The sequence below is a fragment of the Aplidium turbinatum genome, chromosome 10 (genome assembly GCF_918807975.1).
Source record: "Aplidium turbinatum chromosome 10, kaAplTurb1.1, whole genome shotgun sequence".
Lineage (NCBI taxonomy): Eukaryota > Metazoa > Chordata > Ascidiacea > Aplousobranchia > Polyclinidae > Aplidium > Aplidium turbinatum.
In genome coordinates this window covers 7838359-7865799 of record NC_137481.1, presented here as the reverse complement: position 1 = coordinate 7865799, position 27441 = coordinate 7838359, and the positions used below count along the sequence as shown (strand labels likewise).

General features: G+C 36.7%; 2 protein-coding genes across 2 annotated transcripts; one reads left to right on the top strand and one right to left on the bottom strand.

Annotated features, from left to right (window-relative positions):
* The first annotated feature begins 9326 nt into the window (after nucleotides 1-9326).
* On the top strand, nucleotides 9327-21234 carry LOC145777893 (uncharacterized). Its single transcript, XM_082589250.1, has 13 exons — nucleotides 9327-9431; nucleotides 9557-9985; nucleotides 10342-10508; nucleotides 11352-11493; nucleotides 12898-13146; nucleotides 13336-13533; nucleotides 13667-13851; nucleotides 14436-14665; nucleotides 14760-14970; nucleotides 16400-16535; nucleotides 17811-17994; nucleotides 18157-18359; nucleotides 19888-21234. The coding sequence occupies exons 1-13, from the start codon at nucleotides 9428-9430 to the stop codon at nucleotides 19920-19922; spliced, it is 2373 nt and encodes a 790-aa protein (XP_082445376.1). The 5' UTR covers nucleotides 9327-9427; the 3' UTR covers nucleotides 19923-21234.
* Nucleotides 21235-24717: 3483 nt separating this feature from the next.
* LOC145778890 (GDP-fucose protein O-fucosyltransferase 1-like) lies at nucleotides 24718-25982 on the bottom strand. The gene has a single exon (XM_082590479.1). It carries the CDS (start codon nucleotides 25870-25872, stop codon nucleotides 24718-24720), a length of 1155 nt encoding a protein of 384 aa, XP_082446605.1. The 5' UTR covers nucleotides 25873-25982.
* Nucleotides 25983-27441: the final 1459 nt, after the last annotated feature.

The window sequence follows — 27441 nt, the reverse complement described above, 5'->3', positions numbered from 1 at the left end:
AAGTAACATTGTTACACGAATTTGAAAAAAAAACAAAACTGCGTTTGTTGTCTTACATTTTTATCCTAAACTAATGCATTCCCAAACTCATGGCTAGCTTCTAGTTTTATGGAACCAAATTTCTCATAAGTAACACCTTAGCCTGCTTGAATAGCTGTTTACATCTTCGTTTGTGTATTTAGGTCTACAATTGAGTTTGTAGTATGAATATTTTTAGTAGAGAGAAGACAGTTGAACAAGTTGTTGAAATTATCTGAAATTTCTAAGTTCAAATTAGGTGCTTTTGAAATTGTGGATTTGTGTCAAGTCGCATCACAAATATCATGCAGGCCACATCATAAGTCATTTCGCTTACGGGTGTTTATAAACATGACTCATAAATTACATCCACAAAAAATACAGCATTTATATCAACAAAGCTAAGTTCGAAGCTCACTTTTTATTGAAGATTGTGTCAATCAATTCGAAATAATGCAACAGCGAATTGCCGCCAGCGTCGAAATAATGCAACAGCGAATTGAGGAACGTGCGTAAACAAAGGAAATGTGAAATAACCCACAGTCAGCAAATCTACATAAATTTAACGTTTACAAATGTTGAATCAATGTAAAAGGACTGGATTGCTGACTGGGTCCTTATTGTTTGAAGCACTAAAAATACGCGTAATATCGACAACATCAGCAAGGCAGTGATTATGTTTCTGGCCAAAAAAAAAAAAATAACTTTTGACTTCAAAGATAAAAATGATTATAACGAAGCTTCAAAGTTTGTCGTAAAACATTTTACAGAGATACAATAAACATAATCATTTTGTGCCAGATTGTGAGAAGACTTCCTAGATTCTTTCCAACCATTTGCATGATTGCAAATTATTTTCTATAACTCTATATTGCTAAAAAATGGCTTCTTTGTTGAAACAACGTGGCTACAATTCTATAAGAAATTCTTAGGCCTACTACATTGAAGTAATAAAATTTTTTTTGTGATTTTGCTGATGACGTTTTACAATATCCGAGAAGTAAAAAATAATAATGATGAATTATTTTATAAAACCGTGGTTTGCAAGTGCTTCACAAAAAATTGTTGAGGGAAAATTTACTATTAGACGTAAAACGTTTGTAAAAGAAAATTGTCGGTTTACGTATTTATAATGTTTATTGCGCTGTTATCGAATTATAAACTGCCTGTATTGTCTACCTTTGTGGTTGCCGGCCAGCTTAGAGCAGCATGCAAACCATGCGTTTTTGGTATTTGCATCGTGTTATGATTCTCGAAAATCTCCCACAAGGTCTTTATTTTTATCGTGATATTTTTGTGCCTTGTCTGTCCTGAACTTGAAGTCATTGTGCAGCACAATCCACATCGGTTTTTAGACTCAGTCTTCATTGAAAATCTTTTGTGTGGTGCATCATTTCAAGTAGTGTCTTCCCCTAAACTGTTACACAAATCGCCCAGAACCAGAACCATCGTGTTATCTTACAGCAGTTGAGAGCCCGTTATTGTATGTGTGGAATTATTACTGTAGATGTCTGACTAAATTCATGCCAAAGTTGAGCAAATTCTGCTTTCGGGATCCTTGCCGTTATTTACTGTATTTTTTGTTGATAAGTTTGGGCAGCATTTTTCCAAGATAAATGAAGACATCGGTATTGTTCGTCACTTAGATTTAGTTTTCTCAGCATTGTTTATTCATTCTTTGATCCATTAGTTTGTCCCACTTTTGGTATAATCGGATCGTTTATAGCCTAAATGGCGGGTCTTCACAATAGCCGGCCTCTTATACATTGGCGCAACGTATTCAGATGTTGAATCAATGATGAAGAAAGCTGATTTGTTGTTTGTCTTATGTGACGCCTAACTTTATGCCTCGTCTACAGTACAAAATATTTTGTAATGTACATTGTGTACATTGTACATTTTGTTTGTAGGCCTACATTACAAAATATTTTGTAATGTAGATGAAGCATTATCATCTTTATTTTGCGCTCTTTGGAACAAAACACAGTGCACTGTGAAACAAAAATACAGGACATAACAACAAGTAGGCGACATAAATCAGTGAAGGGACGCCATCGAGTTAGCTGCTACGTGTAAATGAAGCCTATCTCATAATTTTGAGTATCTCACAATTACTGTTTGCAAAAACGCTATTTCTCCGGCTTCTCCCAAAAGCATTTGCAGTGATACATTTCCTCAATTGCAAGTTTTGTCAATGAGAGCATTTCCATAGAACGTTTATTTCGAAACCAAGTTTTCGTGTCTTTATCCAAGAGAAGATTTCTTATTGTAACGTTTTTTATTCGTCAATGAATATTATCTGCTTGAAACAACTGTTTTGAATAGTTTGTGGCCTCCATAGCCTACTATTTTGATCGTGGATTGCTATTCTTCTTTGTAGAGCTGATAACGCAAAAAACGTTTGCTATTATTGTTTCTAATTAACAGCTTTGCGATCACTGGCTTTTCTTTGTAGCATAAGAAATAACGCGCTTTGTATTATTGAGGTCAAACCAAACAAAAGAAAGCAAGAGAATGCTTCTCTCTGCTCGCGCATATCGATGCACGAAGCAATTATGAGCTTATGGCTTGTCATCGCAATGTAATCCATTTTACGCTTTGCTGGAAGTTAGCTAGAAATAGCAAAAATTCACCAAAATCTTGAATTTACAAGAAAACTACACAACTTTTAGCATCAAATTTAATATCATCAGATCCGCCTGGCAATTTTAGGAAAAGTCAAGAAAAACCAAGTGCATGGCGTTACTGTGCTTCAAATAATTAAAGGAAATATGAGGGGGGGGCCAAATCCGGCCTCCCTTTGAGGAGCAAAGTGTTAACCCTTTGCTTTTCAACGTTTTTTTGGAAGTTAACTGCTCAAGGGGGGGCCGTTTTTGGATCAAATTCAATCAGCTGTTACGTGTTATCCGCTGATGCTATTTGAACAGAAGTTGCACTGGTGTGAAAGCAAATCATTTGTATATAAGTTTGAAAAGTCATTATTTTAAAATTTTATATGTTAAACTTGATATTTCAATTTTTGCAAAGGTACCCAAAAACGACAATTTTGATTTAACTTGCCGCTATTTAATTACCGTGCTAATCCGATTTCATGCAAACTTCTGAATAACAAAGAGCTCGATCGAACGCACGAAGTGTGTGTGCGGTGTGCCGAATCATTGCATTGATTAGAATTTACGACTTGCGAGCAAATCTTATTGTAAGCTACTCACTGATTCTAAAATAGTTACAATCAAAGTAACATTGTTACACGAATTTGAAAAAAAAACAAAACTGCGTTTGTTGTCTTACATTTTTATCCTAAACTAATGCATTCCCAAACTCATGGCTAGCTTCTAGTTTTATGGAACCAAATTTCTCATAAGTAACACCTTAGCCTGCTTGAATAGCTGTTTACATCTTCGTTTGTGTATTTAGGTCTACAATTGAGTTTGTAGTATGAATATTTTTAGTAGAGAGAAGACAGTTGAACAAGTTGTTGAAATTATCTGAAATTTCTAAGTTCAAATTAGGTGCTTTTGAAATTGTGGATTTGTGTCAAGTCGCATCACAAATATCATGCAGGCCACATCATAAGTCATTTCGCTTACGGGTGTTTATAAACATGACTCATAAATTACATCCACAAAAAATACAGCATTTATATCAACAAAGCTAAGTTCGAAGCTCACTTTTTATTGAAGATTGTGTCAATCAATTCGAAATAATGCAACAGCGAATTGCCGCCAGCGTCGAAATAATGCAACAGCGAATTGAGGAACGTGCGTAAACAAAGGAAATGTGAAATAACCCACAGTCAGCAAATCTACATAAATTTAACGTTTACAAATGTTGAATCAATGTAAAAGGACTGGATTGCTGACTGGGTCCTTATTGTTTGAAGCACTAAAAATACGCGTAATATCGACAACATCAGCAAGGCAGTGATTATGTTTCTGGCCAAAAAAAAAAAAATAACTTTTGACTTCAAAGATAAAAATGATTATAACGAAGCTTCAAAGTTTGTCGTAAAACATTTTACAGAGATACAATAAACATAATCATTTTGTGCCAGATTGTGAGAAGACTTCCTAGATTCTTTCCAACCATTTGCATGATTGCAAATTATTTTCTATAACTCTATATTGCTAAAAAATGGCTTCTTTGTTGAAACAACGTGGCTACAATTCTATAAGAAATTCTTAGGCCTACTACATTGAAGTAATAAAATTTTTTTTGTGATTTTGCTGATGACGTTTTACAATATCCGAGAAGTAAAAAATAATAATGATGAATTATTTTATAAAACCGTGGTTTGCAAGTGCTTCACAAAAAATTGTTGAGGGAAAATTTACTATTAGACGTAAAACGTTTGTAAAAGAAAATTGTCGGTTTACGTATTTATAATGTTTATTGCGCTGTTATCGAATTATAAACTGCCTGTATTGTCTACCTTTGTGGTTGCCGGCCAGCTTAGAGCAGCATGCAAACCATGCGTTTTTGGTATTTGCATCGTGTTATGATTCTCGAAAATCTCCCACAAGGTCTTTATTTTTATCGTGATATTTTTGTGCCTTGTCTGTCCTGAACTTGAAGTCATTGTGCAGCACAATCCACATCGGTTTTTAGACTCAGTCTTCATTGAAAATCTTTTGTGTGGTGCATCATTTCAAGTAGTGTCTTCCCCTAAACTGTTACACAAATCGCCCAGAACCAGAACCATCGTGTTATCTTACAGCAGTTGAGAGCCCGTTATTGTATGTGTGGAATTATTACTGTAGATGTCTGACTAAATTCATGCCAAAGTTGAGCAAATTCTGCTTTCGGGATCCTTGCCGTTATTTACTGTATTTTTTGTTGATAAGTTTGGGCAGCATTTTTCCAAGATAAATGAAGACATCGGTATTGTTCGTCACTTAGATTTAGTTTTCTCAGCATTGTTTATTCATTCTTTGATCCATTAGTTTGTCCCACTTTTGGTATAATCGGATCGTTTATAGCCTAAATGGCGGGTCTTCACAATAGCCGGCCTCTTATACATTGGCGCAACGTATTCAGATGTTGAATCAATGATGAAGAAAGCTGATTTGTTGTTTGTCTTATGTGACGCCTAACTTTATGCCTCGTCTACAGTACAAAATATTTTGTAATGTACATTGTGTACATTGTACATTTTGTTTGTAGGCCTACATTACAAAATATTTTGTAATGTAGATGAAGCATTATCATCTTTATTTTGCGCTCTTTGGAACAAAACACAGTGCACTGTGAAACAAAAATACAGGACATAACAACAAGTAGGCGACATAAATCAGTGAAGGGACGCCATCGAGTTAGCTGCTACGTGTAAATGAAGCCTATCTCATAATTTTGAGTATCTCACAATTACTGTTTGCAAAAACGCTATTTCTCCGGCTTCTCCCAAAAGCATTTGCAGTGATACATTTCCTCAATTGCAAGTTTTGTCAATGAGAGCATTTCCATAGAACGTTTATTTCGAAACCAAGTTTTCGTGTCTTTATCCAAGAGAAGATTTCTTATTGTAACGTTTTTTATTCGTCAATGAATATTATCTGCTTGAAACAACTGTTTTGAATAGTTTGTGGCCTCCATAGCCTACTATTTTGATCGTGGATTGCTATTCTTCTTTGTAGAGCTGATAACGCAAAAAACGTTTGCTATTATTGTTTCTAATTAACAGCTTTGCGATCACTGGCTTTTCTTTGTAGCATAAGAAATAACGCGCTTTGTATTATTGAGGTCAAACCAAACAAAAGAAAGCAAGAGAATGCTTCTCTCTGCTCGCGCATATCGATGCACGAAGCAATTATGAGCTTATGGCTTGTCATCGCAATGTAATCCATTTTACGCTTTGCTGGAAGTTAGCTAGAAATAGCAAAAATTCACCAAAATCTTGAATTTACAAGAAAACTACACAACTTTTAGCATCAAATTTAATATCATCAGATCCGCCTGGCAATTTTAGGAAAAGTCAAGAAAAACCAAGTGCATGGCGTTACTGTGCTTCAAATAATTAAAGGAAATATGAGGGGGGGGCCAAATCCGGCCTCCCTTTGAGGAGCAAAGTGTTAAGACGTTGTTTCACTGGTTACTTTCTAGCTACCGTAAAGTAAAGCGCTGGCGTTTCAAATAAAATTTGCATTTTTGCAATGTAGCAGACATTATTTAGTGATGGAAAAAAATCAGCGACAATTCGCATCCAAAGAGTTCAAAGTTATATAACATTTCGGAAAGTGACTTAAGAATCTAAAAGCATTTTTACCTGACATGTGAGCAGTTTATACACCAAGTCCACGTTACCCGAAATTCTTGCACAGCTGGCACGCATACACAGAAGTATGTAATCACAGTTTACAAGCCTTGAAAAGAGTTATGTCGTTAAAAATCAGAAAAATACAAGTTTGAACAAGCTGGCTATAATTTGTAACAAAAAGACATTGTTTGGTTATGAAAATCATGAATGCAAAACCTACGTTATTTATCAAGTGAATAGCAGCCTCGTCTATTGATCATGCACAGAGATGGTTTGTTTCCTATGTTATTTATTTTAAAAATTTCAATTATATAAGTGATTACAAAAGACACGTCGAAAAACAATAATATTTTTTCAATTCATTAAGAATACGTGCATTAAATCAGGTAGATGTTTTGTATGGTCTAAAAGCACCCTTGGAATATCATCAATTGTATTCGTTTCCTGTAGCAAACTGAAGAAGGCCATAAACAGTGAGTGACAGTTTTATCATCGGGTTTGCGTCAGACTGCGTAATATAAATTGTCGTCACTCAAGTCTACGGCACTGCTTCAAACAACAGTTTACTCGTATTACTGTAACGACAGTTGTGACGTTATATTAGGTTTAAATAAAAAAGTACGTCGACTGACAACAACAAGAAAAGCGCGCCTTTATCATTTTGGGACAATTCTCAAGAAATCATTAACGAGGAAGATGAAAAATTATATTTTATCAATTTTGATTGTAGCTGGAATCAACTTCTTCATGAAGTCATCAGCTCAAGGTAACTTGAAGGCCCAGTTTTATATTTTATTCTTGTCAACATTTAACCTGTAGCAGAAAATGAGTTTATAAACAAAGAGCATGTTTATGTCACAGAATCAAAGTCATGCAGCCCTATAACCCCTCCAAGATATGTAAGTGTAACTTGCCCGCAAGGAATTGCGGAAGGAAAGCGATGCAGATTCAAGTGTGATAAAGGCTATGTGTTTGCTAAGGGAACGCCGAAGAATAAAAAGTGCGTGTGCAGAAAGGGAAGAGGATGCTTTTGGGCTGGAAGAAAACAACCAATTTGCAAGCTAAGTAAGATCGGACAATAAAGTTTAAAAAAATATATATATAAGTATAAGCAAATAAAACCAAACAACAATACGGTATATAGCACTTATTTACATATTTCTTTTTGAACATGTAGCCCACATCGGTTTTTAAAAAAGTTGTCAAGGGCTATGTGTAGGCTATAACCGAAAACACTCGCAATTTTGTTTTTGGTTTCTTTTATATCATGCTAAGTGCCATGTTGTTGCCTGGTTTTGTTTGCATTTGGTTTAAAAAGTAACCTTTCTGTAAAATTGAATATTAGCAGGCTAAATAGGCCAAGGCTTACTACAAAAGTCATTTTTCATATATAGGTTCGACATTTAATTGGAAAATTATATCGTGCAAAACAAGAAGATCGAAAAGTAATATTTTTTTACGCCAACGCGTAAACAAACATTATCTTTTCTCAAAGGCAATTTGGTGAATTTAGACAGCTTTATTAAGGCTGAGTGGTTTAACACCAAATAACTTCGACAGCATACTGAAAGAAATGCGGACATATTATGGGGTTACAATTCATGTAAGTGGACTACCAACAAAAAGCAATCTATAAATTAAACAGTGCTTCAAGTTGTGAGAATGAGGACCGTGCTTACCTTAATTATTTCTTATCTAATGCAATTATAGCGCAAACGATTAAAGCCAGATTTCTTTTTCACGTCATCATTATTGCAGAAACTCCACCGCAGGGGCAGGTTGGTTGCGATATCCCTGAATACACGAAAGCTTCGTTGGCCATGCAAGACGTTTGGCCGACTGGTGCCATCATGAAAATCAGTGTAAAACCGTCCGCTAGTACTAATCAAGGATGGTCAGTTGTTCTAATATTTGCAAGGTAAAAAATTAATGTTGATTGATTCTGGAAATCTTTAAAATCGCAATCCTGGCAGAAGTAGCGTTGACATGGTAGATTACGGGGTATTTTTGTACTTGACCCGGAATGATTTTAGGGACCCGTAACTTTTCTAAAGGGCCCGAGAACTTGAAAAAGTCACCGCATATGCTTTGAATAGAATGCGTTTTTTTGGTAATGATTTGGGTCCAGAGAATCTTATTAATAGAGGGCCCACATAATCTTCTGAACAGACTTGCTTGGCAGTTTTGCATACTTGAAGAGGATTTGAACCACTGACGCAGATCCGGTCACCAAAATTGACAGAGTGAAGTTTCCGATTGTTGTTGAAGTGTTGTTGCCTGTGAATTACTTGATTGCCTCGATGCCATTGACTACATGGAGAGCTGTTCTCTAAATGTGCGTTGATCAAGGGAACACCCCAAGACCTGACTTTGAGCAGTTGATCTTGCTTTTTTTTCTCTTGCATTCTGAAATCTGCGACTATAGCTAGATTTTTTCCCAATAGTTGTGGCTACAGGAATCGGAAGTGCATAGCCTGTTTAATCTGGTCATCCATTTTTCAGTTTTTGATAATGTGGCTAACCTTTACTGTCATTAATCTGCCGAGACACAGCCGAGTGTTTTCGGTCGTCGTTGAACCAACATTAGCGTTGGCAGGAGGTCCAGAAGGTACTTTTTGGATCTGGGCCTGGAAAGATTTTAGGAGCCCATAACCTTTCCAATTAAGGGGTTCGAAAACTTGATGAAGCTACTGCGTATTCTTAGAATATGGATTTTTTTCAGCAATGCCTTGATTTGGGAGTCGTGAATCAAATTGGTAACGGGCCTAAATTATTCTCTCAACGGCCCTGTGAATCGATAACTGTTACGAATTGTTACTTTATCGAAAAATCATCGAAATTTTGTGGCAGACCAGCACCAGCGAACGCAACTGCGGTTCGATGTGGATATGCAGTGCTTTGAATAGTTATTTGTTAGAGATGGTAGTTGGAAGCTATTTTAGATGCTGGATTTTGACAGTTTTCATATTTTTGTGTTTCACCAGATCTCTTCCCGAAAGTTTTCAAGTTTCATCTGGCCACGTGACATTGGTTGCCACAAGTACAGACAGACGAGTTCTAACTTTCAACAGTGTAAACCACAATCAAGACATTTCTGACTTATCGCAATACGATTTCCATCTCAATATTAAAGGACCTAACCGCCCTGATTTGTATATGGGTAAGCCCGCTTTGTTATAAACCATGACATCACAACTTGACGATTTTCATACCATCCGTAATTAACTTATTGTTGGTCTCCATCCTATTACAGGAACTATAACTATGCGTTCACATTACTTGCAGCTTTGATAGGTTTCTACGATAAATTGGTAAAAGATGGTTCTTGCATTGAAGACAAAACTCCTATTCAACCTTTACCAAGTACAGTTCCACCAACCACCCAGCAACCAACAACCAAACGACCACGACGCACAACCACACGAAGACCAGCAACGCGTCGCACAACCACACGACGACCAGCAACTCGACGCACAACCACACGAAGACCAGCAACTCGACGCACAACCACACGAAGACCAGCAACTCGACGCACAACCACACGACGACCAGCAACGCGACGCACAACCACACGAAGACCAGCAACGCGACGCACAACCACACGAAGACCAGCAACTCGACGCACAACCACACGAAGACCAGCAACGCGACGCACAACTACTACACGTGCACCTCCAACTTCCACTCTTTCATCAGTTGAAAATAACTGTGAAGGTACATTTTTAATATATACGATGGCAGCAGTAGGCTACCGTTGACAGGGAGGGTCCAGAGGGTACTTTTGGATCCGGGCCCGAGATGATATTAGGGACTCGTAACCTTTCCGAGGGACCCAGAAACTTAAAGAAACACCGCATATTCTTCGAGGATAGTGCATTTTTCTTAAAAGTGTTTTAATTTGGGGCCCAAATATCACATTGGTATCGGGTCAAAATTATCTTTTCAGTCGCCCTGGGTGGCAGTATGATAGGACAATATTTCTATATCTATTGTTGATGACATATTGTCCATTTAATCTATCTTCCTTCTTCAGTCGAAATGCAAAAGTTTGTAACAAAGTTTTATTGCAGTTCTCAACGATCCCAATCAGCCAGGCTATTTGCTCTTGAACAGAGGATGGAAAGAAGGCAACGACTGGAAATTTACTTCTCGAGTTGAAAAATATCCCGTCGATGGAGAGGAGCTGATAGATTGGGTTTTTAAAGTGGAATTCAGCGAAAGCGTTAATGCGATACAGGTTTGTACCTCATGAGTCATAGAAGCCACAATAACCGACATACTCAAATGGAACAACAGAATTGCAGTGATGTAGAAGCAACATCTTGCATTTGGTGACAAAATTTCTGCTTTCATCAAAATCTTCGAGAACATCTTTGACCTTATTTTAGAAATCTGTTTAATGGCCTACAGCCCATCTCTTATTTAAAAAAATGTTAAACATAATTTCAATTTGGTTGTTTTTATATTTAAAATTCTGTGTAAAAATAGGTAGGTGATTTACAGTTGCCTTAAAGTAATGTAATAATCGTCGCATACCTAATTCGGACCCACCCGGTAAAAATAAGATATAGCTAATGTATCTACCTTAATTGGCTATCAAACCTGGACTGCAATTTAGGAAGCCAAGCGTCCTACACTCGGAAAGCCAAAAACGTCAAAGTTTGGAACCAGCACTAAACATTCTGAATCCAACAATAAATGCCACATCTTGGCTATTCAAAACTAAACTCACTGTCTTGGTGTATTGAGATTTGTGAGAATACAGAAAATAAAATAACTATTTATTTAACAATAAATCATGCTTGTTTGAACAACAATTTTAACTCGACTAACTGTAGAAGTGTAGAAGAACAACGATTTTCCTTGGTTATAACATTTATTGAGTATAGAGTTTAGTTCACAATTTACTGCTTCAATGTGAAACTGCAGTTTTTAAAACCACAAAAGCCCATTTTGATTCAAATTGTGATAACTTACTTGACTTAAAACACAACAAGATAAATTACGCAACTAGACCTAATACTTTTTTTAATAACTTTTCATGCATTGAGATTTCAATCAAAACATAATTGCGTTTCAGATATTTGCAGCTGAAGCTGAAGGAGGATTTTCCAATGATCGAGTGTGGTTTGTTCGTCCTAAACCGTTTAATACAATAACTAGAGATCCTTTGAGGCTCAATTTTCTTGGTACAATAACCGGAGGCAGCGCTGGGCCAACGGGTGAGATAAAGTAGACTAATACACAATACAATAATGTAGCCTACACTGTAGGGGAGAGTGGGGCTAGTCGGAAAGTTTTTTTTTTAAAGTGAACTTTAAAACAATTGGTGCATAACCTGACAACTTGAAGCGGCTTAAATTATCATCTATGATGTCCTCTATCATACAACCAAAAACTAAGTATTGAATCAATTCAGCTTTTAATAAAAATTTAAAATAAACAAACATACAATTGATTTTTCAACTAACCCCATGCCTGGGGTTAGTTGAAAAACGTCAGTTTAATGCACACTAATTAACTGGATACTCTTTTTTCAACCAACAAACATTTACATGGGGTTGTAAGCAAATATGTTTACTTGCTTTAAAATCAAAATGCAATCAATTCTACATCTAATCATCGGAAAAACATTTTTTAATAAACGCATTGTTAAAACTTGTGATGCCGCATATATAGCACTTTCCAAATTAATCAAATTAAAATTTTACAATGTATGTCTGCTTAAAACAGGTACATTGGAACTTATACTACTTATTATCGTACCACGACGATATACTCGTAACATACTACATAGTCATACCGCTATCAAAACATTTTCCAACTAACCCCACCCACTATTTTCCAACTAGCCCCATTAGCATATGACAAACTATTTTCCTAAAATATTCAAGCATGGTGCAATAAACTAAAATATGTTTATTTCTTAGTGTATGTAGAACACCTACAGCTGACACACACCAAAAAACTTCTTCCTATCTTCAACGATATCGACGTATGAGATGTTTTTAAATGCGCTAAAAAATTTACTTCGAAAGTAAGAAAACACAAAATTGTCAGCCAAACAAACATACCTTGACTCAACAAATCGAAACTAACATGGATTGTGTGTTTTTATAAACTACTTCACATGTTTGCAGCAAATATTTAAAAAAGTTATGGAGAGTTAAAAAAATGATCATTTTTCAACTAACCCCGTCTTCCAACTAACCCCACTCTCCCCTATTGTGCTGTGCGTACTAGTCTCAATGCCGGCTGCGTGGCCGAGTGGTGACAGCTCCCGACGGTGGAAAGCACGTTCGATATCGTGCCAGAGCAATCGACTTTGTCTGGGGATGTATTTAACTCTACGCCAAAATAATTGGCCGCGCTTACCTGATGACTGTCTCTTTGCTGCTTTCAGCTGTCTGTTGTGCTGCATATGTTATTTGCAGCGTAGCGTATTGTCACAATGAGTGAAAAAGTTTGAAACTAAATAAGTGTTGCCCTACTATACAGTAGTAGCCTAGTAAATTATAATTTTATAATTGTATCTACATGACAGAGGTTTAAACTTAACGTTGTAACGTAAAGGAGAGTCGAATGAAAGTTAATCAGTTTACAATTTTTTGCTTCTTCAATTTCAGCCTTGGTTACATTTTGTCGAAATGGAGAGATCCCAAACACCGATCTTTCCAACGTTGAAACTATATCTTCCACAACGGATCAATCGACCACAAATCGACCACTTGGACCTACCAGGGAAACTTCAAACCCAAATGCTCGCCCTTCTTCCACCCCCATGCGAAACTGTGACTCAAAGGCTAAAAAATCTTTTGGAGATTTGCCTTCTGTTTCTAAACAGACTGATCCATCTGAATACAACGCTTCTCCCTGTAAGTTCCCAAGTAGCTCAATTGTTTGTTGTAAGTCAAGATAAGCTAATATCCAAAAAATGTAGCCTACAGTAGGTGACTTATCCACGTGTGGAAGGTATTTTATTCACGTTTTAGACAGTAATAGGCTAATATCAGGTTAAAGGCATTGATGAATGAAAAATTTAATAAACGGCTCTACATTTACAGATTATTCCAGAAGAAAACCTACTCCTCCTGGAAGGACAGCGTATGATTACAATAAAGTTCTACATTATTCGACTTTATTTTATGAAGCTCAAAGATCAGGGCGACTTCCAGCAAACAATAGGATACCTTGGAGAGGAAATTCAGGGCTCAAGGATGGATGTGATGTTGGACTGGATTTAACTGGAGGATTTTATGATGGTTGGATAATTGTTAAATGAATGCTTTGTTTGTTGCAACAAAGTTATGCAAAAAGTTGAACAACAAAAATCCTTGTTTCAAAAACCATAGGCCTACTCTGTACAAGTTCTTACAGGTTTGTGTTGTCTTGCAGCTGGTGACAATGTAAAGTTTGGATTTCCTATGGCTTACACAATGACTGTACTTGCTTGGGGAATGATTGAGTTCAGAGACGCCTACGAAAGCTCAGGAGATTGGCAAGCAGCACTAGATCTTTTGAAGTGGGGAACAGATTACTTCATTAAAGCTCATCCATCTAAATACGAATTTTACGCTCAGGTTAGCTGCTTATTTTACTGCTCATTAACTGTCATGTTGTGAGAGTATGAAGACTACAATATTTTTAGACAATTGCTTACAGGTAGGTTTGAATTATTTTATTAACAACAGCAGTGTCATTTTTCTTTAATATTGTTCCCAATACAAAAAATATATGACAAAAATGTAACTTGTGACTTAGCCTACTGTATAGTGCGTTTTTTTGTTTGTTTTTTGAAGCAAATGTCTATCAAATGTCTGCCATCATGCCTTCTTCATTTATTTAACTGGCATTGTGCTGCCCACGAAGATTTTATAAGATATAAATGATGATTGAAACCAGATTTTCTCAAGCCAAAAATGAAGGTGAATTTATGTCAACCAAACGTCCCTGTTGGAATACGAATACCTATACCTCTTGGAGGTTTGACACAATAATCAAACAAAACTTTGAAAAATATGCACACCTACAGTATATGGTAGATGATAATATACAGGTAGATGTTAATATACTGTAGAGTATATCCTGTATAGTCTACCTAAACAAGCCTCGGTTTCTATACAGTATAAGCCTTCTGATAACACATGAGTTTTATGATTACAAGGTTGGAGATGCTGGGATAGATCATGGGCAGTGGTTGCGGCCTGAGGATATCAGTTACACACAGAAATCATACAAACTGGATCGAAATAATCCTGGCAGTGACGTGTTATCTGAAACAGCTGCTGCACTTGCTGCTGCCTCAATTATTTTCAAATCTGAAAACCAGATTTCTTATGTTGACGAATTGATTTTTCATGCCGAAGAGTTGTTTGAATTTGCGAACGATTTCAAGTAAGAGACTCCTCCAGATAGCAACAATTGCAGTGTCAGTAAATGCAGTTATAACTAACCAATACGCTAATGAATTATATTTTTTTCTTTTTAGGGGTGTGTACCACAATTCTGTACCAGGCGTAGAAACATATTATAAATCGTGGAGCGGTTACCGCGATGAATTGTTATGGGGCGGTGTGTGGTTGTATAAAGCTACCAATAAAAGGATGTATCTCACGTCCGTGGCAAACAACTACGACAATTATGGTGCAGGCAATGCTCCACCAGAGTTTTCGTGGGATAACAAATATGCGGGTGTTCAGGTACTTATTTAAAATCTCAGTAACACACAAAAAATTAATTGTCTACCAGCAACATTACTAGATATTTGCATGATCACGATAAGGTTGCATGAAAAAAGACCATTGGCCACTGTTTTATGTTCAGTGCTGTATTCGTAAAAAAAGCACAGGGCATACTGTCTCAGATTTGATAAAATGATAAATAGTTACACAACTTGCAAAATACTAATCTTTATTCTACCATAACATGAACAGCGCTGTGCTTGTAAGAAAAGCACAGAGTATACTGTCAGATTTTCCAAAATGATCAATAATAATATACAACTTGCAAAATACTAACCTTTATTGTACCATAACTTGAATTATCAACATCAAAGTTGGACGAGAGGAAGGCCTACAAAACTGTTTATTTTTCTATGAATACATTCCAAACAGCCTGCCGAGAGGAATCTAATCTTTATCCTCTTTACAAATTTGGGATCTAGTCTCCTTAGCTGATCGGTGGTTTAGCAGCCAGGATCTTACATATTTTCAGCGGTAAATTGAGCCACAGGTGGTCCATTGCAAATTGCAATTAATAAACATCAAACAGCTCACATTATCAATGAGCAAAGATGCTTTTAAACCCGTGATAATATTGTTCATTAAACTGAAACAACGTTCACATTCTGCTGTCGAACAAGGTAAAGTTGAAGTAGCTGTCATTTTTCATATTGCAAGTTAGCAATATCAACCATTAGCTGACCATTGTCAGTGTCAGCAATAGCGCAAAGTCTCATTTGCATTCTGCTAACAATGCTCTGAATGAATTGATTCGCGTTAATTGGCACCATTTTAGAATTCTGTAGTAGGCCTAGTTGTCAAGAACCAGCAAGGATAGCATACGCATTCTCTTTGGAAAACCAGAGGGTATACTAAAATTGCCCGAAAAAGCAGAGGGTATACTGCGTATACCGCCGTATACCCTCGAATACAGCACTGTGTAGACCACAATAAGCAGTCTAGCTGCCATTCTTTTACACAAAATGGAATCCAACTACAGTATTTGTACATGGTAGTCAAATTTAATGTTTTAACATATCTAGCGCATAAAAGTGGTTCGTCGCTTTGCCCCTACCAAGTTGATGTTATTTAAACGTTTTAAGTGTTGCATTGATTGTTATCCGTTTAGTTTGCTTTTAAAATAAAGATTAAAGTACCAGTTTGTAAGCCATATTAACCCTACATTTGTTTAGAATAAAGAATAAACTACAAGGCTAAAAAGCTACGTGAGAACAATACCACATTTGGCTGATTGGCGGCTCACAGCAGTCACTTAACTTACATTAAAACTACTTGGCTTGAAATTAATTGAGCAGCTTCTTCAAATTGGAGCTTGCAACTTAAAATTAATTTGAGAATAGACAACCGCTCTTTTTAGTGATAAAACTTTCTGCTTTGTTTTTGATAGGTGTTAATGGCTCAAGTCACTGGAGAACAAAAATATTTAAACGATGTCGGAGATTTTTACTTCAACACCCAGCAAGTATCCAAAACGCCGAATGGACTTACATGGAAAAGCAAATGGGGGTCAAACCGATACGCAGGTGGGAAGTTTACTTTAAGTACTGAAGTATAGTCAACTATTGTGTAGATAAAAGCACAAAGACAATTTAAGTTGAATAATGTAAAAATGTAAAATAATAGTAGCCTACAAATTTCTGTATGGTTCTTCTTTTTGCGTTTAAGGCCGCCGCAGGTCACGTTGTTATATCCAGGAGCAGTAGCCGATGGATTGTGTGTTTATCGACCGTTGTTAAGTCTAAATGTCTATCTTCGGCTCGGTATACAGGACATTGGTAGAGAATGTGGTATGCAGTCTAAAAATATGAGCCATATTCACAAGATGGTAAGTCGGCGAGCCCCCATTTGAACATGTTGCTACTGAAACGGCCCACTTCAGTTCGCAAGCGATTGAGCTTCACCCATTACTTCCGAGTTAGTTCTGTTCCTGATTAGGCATCGATGTTGGGAAAGACCGTGAATTGAACTGCCCGCTTAATCTTGCAGTTTCTTCGTTCGTGAAGTCAGGCACTTAACAAACTGAGTTATTATAAAGTGACCTAAACATTTACTGAGCAGCCTTTGATGGTGACATAAAGGGGGAAGAACTCCAACAAACGTTAATTTGATTTTTTGATCTTTATCTTCGAAATTTTTTTTAGAGCTTAATATTGGCAGTTTCGCATACCTGCAGAGACTTTGAACCACTGACGCAGGCCCGGCCACAGAAATTTACAAAGTGAAGTTTCTGCTTGTTGTCGAAGTGTTGTTGCTAGGGGAATTATTCCATCTACTAGGTGCCTCTAAATGGAGAGCAAGAGTTGATAAAAAGTGTTGTTGATTAGTCAAGGGATATTAATGGTTTAAACTCATAGTGGCATAAAAATCTATAAATAAATTGCCAAAACAACAATCAAAAAGATTGTAGACACAAACCTATCAATAATTGGGAGTTTCTCGATAATCATATCTTGAGATGAAGCCTGGATGTTAAGAAATCGTTACTTTGAAAAGCGAGCTTGAATACGTGGTAGGCTTACAAGATGTAGATTCGGATGCAGGGTAGGCCTGCATGGATTTGCAGTGGGATTGGAGCTTGGATAAGCAAGCAAAGATGTAGCCTGCACAAACAAGCAAAGGTTTAAAACTTTATTAAGTCAAAACATTCTCAATAGGCTACAGCGCAACGTTTATGGTTAAGTTTATAAATTATTTATCATAATTAACATAATGCGTATTGTAGTTTCATTGCTAAAAGGATGATAAAAGTCATTGCTGGTCGAAATACTGCTTCTATAAAAGCTTTTTTTTATACACAGCAAACTTTGCCTTCATTTTTGTGATGGCTGCGGAGGTATTGGATCTGGAAAGCAATCAAGAAACACAATTCATACAGTATGGAATGTCGCAAATAAACTACTTGCTTGGTCAAAATGAACTTTCAAAAGCTTATGTGGTTGGATTTGATAAAACATCTCCACGCCGACCTCACCACCGAGCGAGGTAAGTATCCCAGAAACATTTGGTAAAGCGCCTGACTTTGTGCAAAGAAACGTAAGATAAAGCAGCGCTGGTTCGGCTCTTGGGGTAGCCTACTAGGGTAGCGCATTTCAAAAACAGTTATTCATCAGTAGCCTATAGTCTAACACAAATTGTTTCCTGCAGTTCTTGTCCAAAATGGAGGTCGAAGCCTGTTACTCCATGCGGGTTTGGAGCACTCGACAGATCAGGTCCAAATCCTCACGTACTGTATGGAGCCCTTGTAGGTGGACCTAATGTGGCCGGTCTTTATGAAGATGACAGAAAGGATTTCGTCAGCAATGAAGTAGCGACTGATTACAATGCTGGATTCCACTCTGCTGTTGCAGGTGCGTAGCTTAGAATTGACTTTAGCATGCTGTGGTGGTAAGTTAATATTTCAGAATTTAGATGCTTTTGAAAAAATTAGGCTAGCCTATTGCAAAAACAATTAAATATTGATGATTAAATTTTTAGTTGTAGAACTGATTTTCTCCAGAAAGTTTCAATAGCTGGATTGCTAGACTAAATACGGTTTGTGGAAAAATCTGTCATGACTCATTTACGGCGTGCCATAATTCCTGGTTTACCAATATGCCTGAAGTTGTTTTTCAAGTCCGAAAGAGACTCTTTGTTTTTTCCTCAGAAGAATCTCTGAATTAATTTATCCTGTAACAAGAACTTCGAAAAAGGCCTTATATATGAGCTCTTGGTTTTAAATCTCTGTCCTCAAACTGACAAAGCCTCTGATAGCGAGGTTATTCTTGAAAGTTTCGCACACTTGTAAAGGCTTTTGACACAGATCGGTTACCGAGACTGGCAGAGTGAAGTTTCCAGTTGCAGTTGTTAAAATGTTGTTGCTGGCGAATTATTCCATTTATTAGGTTCTGCTGAAGGGGAGCAGTCTTGAAATGCGTTGTTCAAACGCACACCCCGAGAACTGAACCAGAGCCGCGGGTGGCGAAATTTTTTTCTCACGAACTTTCTGTTAATTCGCATAGAGTTTGTATTGATACTGTGTGAATGCAAACATTTTTTCGTCAACGAAAAAAATGTGCCAACTGGCGTGTTTATAGTTCAGTGGTTTCATATTTTGCCTTATGTTCGTGAGGACATCGGTTCGACGCCCATCGAAGTCAATTTATTTTTCTTTACATTAACTTTTGCTGTGCACAAAAGCTTTTCACAAAAAGAACGGTTAGGGTTAATTTTTAATCAATTCGAAAAATCTTACTTTTAGAGTGACCAGAATCAATTTCTTTTCTCAACTTTTTTAAACTTGACTAGACTAGGTGTGTCTCCAGGCTACGTTTTTTTTTCAAGTTCAATGTTTAGATTTGGACTTGGAGGGCGAAAATCGGCTGCTGACTTTGAAAACCGCGGGAAAAAAATGAATCGGTAAAAACAGTAAGCGCGCCGCGCGGTAACAAGTAATAGCTACTGTAAGCTACGCTTACAGAAATATGCAAGTGAGACAGAAAGTTCGTGGGAAAAAAATTCGCCGCCGGGTGTACGTTGAGTGATCTTGAGTCGGGCGCTTAAGCACTGAGCGGACGGTAAAGAAGCAATTGGGGCGGACAAAACGAAAAGCTGTGAAATAGCAAGTAGTAGGAGGTTGAACCACACCACACTGCAATGGGTGGGCATCAGTGGGCTACGCAAACACAAATTGAAATGAAAGTAAAACTGCAAAGCGAAAATCCTTTTTTGGTTGAGCGTGAAGTAACAATAGTTGGGCCGACAAGCATAAGCAAAGATGTGAGCATTTAGTTTGTTTATTTCATTTATATACCAAAACTGCTGATCTTCTGGTTGATCCACAGATCTGATCTGTTCTATGCTTGTTGTTATTTTAATGTTAATATTAATTTGTTTCAGGTCTACAACACTTCGCTCTTGTTGGAAAGCTCTGAAAAGTTTAACGTTTCGAAGAAATTTGTTATCTTTATGGTTTCTTTTGGGACAGATCGAATCAAAAATATAATCTGCTTACCTATAGCCTATGAAATTATTGCTTCGAATTGAAATTCGTTTATTTTGGTTCCGTTTAGAATACCGAAATTTCATTTCGAACCACCTCTGGTAAAGTTAGAATTTTGCCGCTTAAATTCAACTTCATTGGACCTTGTTTCGCAGAGCGTAATATAGCGCCCAGCTTAAAACATGCAGTGTACTTTACAGTACCGGTAATTTATATGTTGGAGCGGAAGTTCTCAACTTTTATCGTATCGTTGAACTCTTGCAGAGTTTTGATATGGAAAATCACACACGATTGGCTACTGCTATATTTTCAAATTAGAATTATTTATTATGCAGTTTGTTTCTTCTGCGTACACCATGTAAATTTGACACAGAGGGTAAATTTATACTCGGTTTTAGAACCTCTGTATTACAAAATACCATTAAGCTACTTGCTAGGCCTGCTCAGCATCGTTTAGTAAAAAGAGTAGGTAGGCTAGTCGACGAAAAGTATAGATGGGGCAATGACATTCTTTCGCCCTATTTGATGACAATAACCGCAAGTTACACAGCCTTGGCCAAAACAATTGATGAACCTACCAGTATGTTAATCCTGTTCATAAAAATACTTTGAATCTGATCATAACCCAACTTAAGAATTGTCGGATTATCTGCACACTAGGTTTTTTCCGGCTTAAATCGGTTATTCTACACCAACCTTCTCGAGGTAGACGAAATGAAGCAATCATTATGATCATGTTATTGATTGGAAGCTGTGTAATAATGAAGTAAAATACCGTAAAACAAAATTCATCAAAGCACCATACATCCAACAACAAAAAACTCATAATAAAGCAACTATTGGTAGCCTACATTTTACACTCGTGCAGTTTTTGGACACAGACCATGTGATATTCACAAAAATACTGGATTGCAGCTAGGGATGTGCCGATTACAGAATTTTTGCCGATGCCGATTCTTAAATATTTGCCGATTCCGATTCTTTGGTTAAATGATTAAAGCTGCTTTTAATTGGCGCTTTACAAGTGGTTGCAATTTTGTTACAAGTTGCTGCCTTTGAAGTGTCTAAAAGCGTTCACTTTGTCGCCTGCTCTAGACAGTGTGATTTTTTACGGTGGTTGTTTACTTCTTGCGCGCTACAAAGTGGTGATAGACACGCGTTTTATTTGTCGCGGAAATCAGTGAAAAGAGAAAAATCGCCATTGCTCACAGAGTGCAAAATAAACGTAGCTTAATGCAGTGTGCAAAATATTATCTTGTGCGGTTTGCAGTATTTTTCTCGCAGAATTAAAGAAGGTGCCAGAAACAAGAAGAGAAAAAGACTAGAGTGTAAAAGAAAATGAACGCAGCGGTATTGAATATACAAAAACCTTTAAAAAAGTAACACACCAGCCTTGCATTCAAAGTGCATCAATAGGCGAAAAAAGAAAAACATCTTGTGAAGAAATTACTATTGTTTTCGAACGCAGAGTTGCAGACAATCTTGTTGCTTAGCAAACACGTGAAGATTACGGGGTAGCTGGTTTGATTGCGTTTGCGCAATCCCACGATTGTTTGTTGAACGCATTAAGCGTAATAGGTCTATACTTGGAGTTCACTTCTCTCTGCTTAGTAAATTAACATTAAGCAACTTTCAGTGACTACGAATTTTACAACGATTAAACAATAATTACAAAGAACATTTCCGCTTTTTAACATTCAAAATTAAAGGCACGTAAATTAAAATGCAATAACATCAACTAAAAATGTCTGCATTAAGGTATATTCTGCAGATCACAGAAAACTCCCTAATTTTGCCGACTAGAGCTGAGACAGCTGTAACATAGTCCGTTTCATGGGTTGAACAAACAATCGAGTGATTATTGCGCAAACGAGGTAATCTTTTTTCACGTGTTTACTAAGTGACAAGATTAATTCACTGCAATTCAGCGTCTGAAAAGATATAACTTGCAACTTCACACGTTGTTTTCCATTGACGCCCTTTGTTTTTTTCTAAAAACGTTTTGAATCTTTCAGACAGTTGCTCTCATTTTCTTTGCAGTTTATACTCCCTCGCTTTTTCTCTTCTTGCTTTTAGCGCCTCGCATACTGCAAGCTAATAATTTACGTAATAATCCATTTCTCCTTTAACTTCTAACCGTTGTGTAATCATTGAACTTATATATTTTATCTGGTTTGATTTTCTCTTTGAACGTTTTTCGTCATTTCAAAGAAAGAAAGTATTTTGATCACGTGCCTACTAAACAAGAGTTTACAAAATGGCGGACAATCGTCATAATTTAGACTACCGCTCTCCGAATGCTAGTTGATGCTGATGCGGTTGTTAAAAGAAGCCGTACTTTGATCGGTATTTCCACGCGCTCGCGCTACTTTTGATCAGGAAACTTTGATAAAGAATCGGAAAGAATCGGCAATTTTTTCCGATGCCGATTCTCCAAAAATTGCCGATACCTGCCGATTCCGATGTCGATTAATCGGCACATCCTTAATTGCAGCATTCAGTGCAAACTTCAGACACAACATAGACTAAACCGCCGAATGTTGTAGGTAATGTTTAAACTGGAAACTACAATAACATGATTGAGATGTAAAAACAAGGAACAGGGAAAAACAACGTATGGCAGAAAAATAACTCATTGTACAGTAAAACTCGCATATAATGGACAAGTTCAGACCAGTGATTTTTATCCGTCATACGTGATATCCCTAAGACGAAATTGACCTTCTTATTTACAGTCAAATACGATAACAGATCTATGATAAGCGAGTTGAAATGCACCTATAAGAATGGAAAGCTATCCGGATTAGCACTTTGATCCGATAAATACGGCTACCCGCTACATAACCATCCAATATGCGAGTCCTACTGCAAGCCGATGACATGAATGGATAAAACACAACGCTTGAAAAATACAGTACTTCTATTGCACGCAAGTGAACAATGTGAGAGGAGCATGACCGATACGATTCAAAACAGTTTCGCTATATAACTGTCCCATTTCCTATGCAAATATTAAATTACTGCATTTACTTTAACAACAAATAGGACCATAATGCACTTTTTATGGTGTGCTTTATCCATATAACAATAACATGGTCCGATAAAAATAAACAAAAAATTCTCTTTACAACTCAGAATGGCATGCTTCTCTTTCGGAAGTAAAGCAAATTCGAGAAAAGTAAAACCCGGATAGCTACGATTTGGGTATTTTCCTTGATGATCAAAGAACCTCACAACACCTTGCACAGTGCACACTTGTGGTAAACAATATTTTCTATGTGCAAAAGTTGGATTGGGAATATGTATTGTGAAGAAAGAGGCGTTCTTCCCGGCTATCAGCACAAGGCTGAGCACTCACTAGTACAGCGAGCAGTTGCGATTCGCTAACCATAACGGAAAAGCTTCCACGCTAGCCATTCAGACCATCCAATCAACAATATGTTTCTCGGCAGCCGAGAAACATATTGGGAATATGTATGGTAAGATTTCAACAACTCAAATGCAGTTTTGTAACAAAGGAAAAAAACAATGCTGTCGCATGAAGTCAATGGCCGGCTGATGCTACAACTTACATACTATCAACTAAACATATATATAGTTAATGGAATAAACTTAGTTTGGCTATTACACGATTAGTTGACGATTCTAACGCAGGCAACAACCCAGAAAGCAAAATTCGTCATTTCTACATTGATTCAGTGTAAAAATTACATCAGCCAATGCAAAAATGATAGATTTTGCTGTATGGAGACTTGAATTTAAGCACATAAAACAATAACCAACAGAGAACCATTAACTTTAAAAGATATTGCTGATACCGACTAGATAGGCCTACTTTTAAATTTTGAAGTTATAACGTCCAAATTTTTGGGAATTTTTATTTAAAACTTACCGTACTTTTTTCACAGATTTTAGTTTTACTGCAATGCAGATATATGCAAAAACTCCTCGGGCGAACACATAGCCTAATGAGCGACAAACAGGAGTTTTTACAAAAACTTGATTGATTCAATTGCAGAGTAACATGCAATGGTTTTGCATTAAATGCATACCAACACTCAGAAAATTTGTTCATGCTATGTGAAGATTTATACCAAATCGCACAGCAAATTTTTAAACTCCAACTTGGTAATTCATTTCTTATCGACAGTTAGTGCTGCTTTTTTTTTAAATTCAAAGTTAGTGAAAGTAAATCTTATCAGAAATGCAACTTTTAAGTGTTTTCACAAATATACCATCTGTCACTTGTAGATAAAGTTATTTAAATTTTCTGTAGGCCTACAACAAATAAAATGTTTTGAGTACCGTACCGCATGTTTTTGTTTATTCTTTGACAATACTTCCCAAGAGCATCATCTTTTAACTCGGATGCATCCGCTACTTGATTTACAGTTTCAATGATTGGTTTTGTTTTAATGTTGTGTGTAAATATGGGTTCATTGGTTTAATACAAATAGTTAAAATAAGTAAATTTTCTTTGCCAAGGGCATGTTCGATAAGGAAGTTTAGTGAACTGTCACTAACAACCACACATCATGTGGTAATATTCGAAAAAAAACAAAGTGACGTTAAAGTTTTTGAGCAAAACAATGTAGCCTACTACAAATATTAACAAGATGCTTATTGAGTCATTTATCCTGGATCGTAGCTCCCAACATTTTCGAAGCTCATTAAAAAAAGCATAATTTCATTTAAACACAATGTTGACAATTATACAGTAAGATGAATCATAATTCTGATTTTAAGTGATCAGACATAATCCCTACAAATTGATAAGGTTTTTTCAACGTTGTTCTTTTTCGAACAACAAAAGCAGTTACGGAAGAAGCACAGCTCCCTAAAAAACCATTAGCTTCAATCAATACAGAAAGATCTTTAATTAAAGAGTCATAATTCAATCGTACCACATTAACATTGATTGATTCTGAAGAAAGCGCATTCTTAAATTCCTTTTCGAAGAAGTCATTATCAGAAGCAATAAAAAGAGATTTTGCAGAGAATTTATTTACTAATTCTAAGCCTTGAGCAATAACTGTTTTTTTGGAAGGAAAACACATTTCCTTTGTAAACATTTTGGACTTCCCTTCACCATCTCCAACACACTGAGGAGATGACATAAATGGGTAGTTAGTGTCCTCTTTTATATGGTCACAGGCTCTCTTCCAATCATCTCCATTGCGTAGATGAATTCCAACATATGGTCGTTTCAAGTTCTTTTGTATGAAATCTAAAGCAAACAAACCAACTTCATCAGACCATTCAACATATTTCTGGATTTCTTTATGGCTTTCCCTGGCTGGGTACGAAGCAGGAGCTCCCATAAACGCAAGAACTAGATTTTGGGCCACTGGATATTCTTTATCCCAATCCGTTTTGCTAGAAAAATAACTCAAAGAAGAAGGATATCCCACCGACGATACAAAATCTATGTTAAAGTTATTCCAAAAAGCCCCAAACGGATTGCCAACCTTTGCCGGACATGATTGTTTGTCTGTACTTCTCTCCATTGCCCGTTTGTGGCAATAAACTTTTCTACTTTCTGGGGTCCAAATTGTTGTTGCAATATTCTTCATAAAATCTTCCATTAATATCACCTTGTGATACAGTTTTAAAGCATCTAATTTGAACCATTTATCATACGAAACAAAAGAGTTCTTATAACCAGTGGCAAAGTGATGGTTTATCCATGGAGGAACAACAAGAGTGCGATTTAACTTTTTTGCAAAAGCAAGGGAACCTAAAAGATGATCTGCTTGATTACCAAATCTACCCATGCATGGGCAATACATGACATATCCACTTTTGTCAAAACCAGATACTGGAAAAATGACAACAGAAACCATCATCATTATCAAATATACTGATGTAGACCTGATCTTCATGTCAAAATTTCGATTTTTGCTTGTCTAAGATAAAATAAGATGCAAGTTTATTACAGCAAGTTTCCAAGTTTCCAAAAAAACAGTTTAAAAAGCTTATGCCTTAAACAAGAAAAATTCTGATTCCTATCACAGCATCTGTTCAGAAGAAACACTGAACAAAAAGAATCTTACTTAGTTGTGTTAATCAGAAGTAATGAGGTAAAGCTTTAGAAAGTGTTTTCTAAAACGACGTTAAAATGACAGTGTAAACAAATGATAAAATTCATTGAAGAGTGTTTCCTAGTGTCATTTTAGACAAAAGAGCGAAAGAAGTAGCGGAAGCGCGTGCTACTTAGGTCCGAGTAGCAGTAGCGGCCTAGCGCGCTACTTTTGTAAATTAGTACAGTAGCGGGTACCGCACGCTATTTTGGTCAAGTAGCGGTAGCGGGAAGCGCGCTACTTTAAAAGTAGCGGGTGCTTAAAAGTAAATTTTCCAAAGTGAACAATAAAATGTAGCAAAATATTCATTTCAAGACATAAATATATCTAAAGCAGTAGCTATTCTTATCCTATATTCAGCCGCAGCATGATGTAATCTTTTCTTTCACCTTCTTTTTAAAACAAATAATGAAAAAGGGCGTAAATAACCTCTAAAATCAGAAGATTTTTTGATTGAATCAGTGGCTTGTGCCTTGTTTCTTGGATTGGGACTTGGGTAACGCCTAGAACATCACACGCCCAGGGCGAAAGAGAAAATTGCATTGAGTCCTGTCTGTCATGAGTTACCATGGGGGGAGACAGGTTATACCTGGGACTGGTATATAAGTCCCCCCACCCCCTTGGTAACTCATGACAAAGACAGGACTCAATTCAATTTTCTCTTTCGCCCTGGGCGCACTGTTGCCACTCTCTTGTCATGGAAAAGTACTAGATTTGACTGTAAAAAACACTAGATTTACAAAAAAAACACTAGTATCATAAATACACGATCATTTACATGCATTATGTACAAAAATGACAGCCAATGGCATTAGTGAGTGTTAAAAGTCCTCAAAATTTCAAAGTAGAACTGAATTTCCTTGAAAGTGAGAGCCCTGAAGTCATAGCCGTAGGAGAGTAAAACATTTTGGGGGAGCGAACAAAATTTTCCCACATTTAGCCTTTGCAAATATATTGTCAAAAACGCAAAATTACTCAACAATCATTTCTGAGGTAGTGTAGTCTAAGAACTCCACACTCATCAAATGTAAGCCGACAAAATGTAAGCCTCCGGTACCAAATGGTAGGCTACCGTATGCTACCTACGGTACTTTAGTCTACTTTGAAGACTTTTCATAGTCATTTGTGAGTATTTTTTAAAGTATTTATGCTAAATATCTCAAATTTGGTCATCATTGGGTGTAACTAGACAAAAAACTAGAGTCCACTTTGAAAAGCACTACGAACACATTGATGCAGCCAAACAAAAATAGGTGGGCTACTTTGAACACTGTCCAAACTTATGCACACCAACATAGCGGTAAATCGCTAAAAAAAACACTAGATAGCAAAAAAAACACTAGAACACTAGATGCAACCCAAAAACACTAG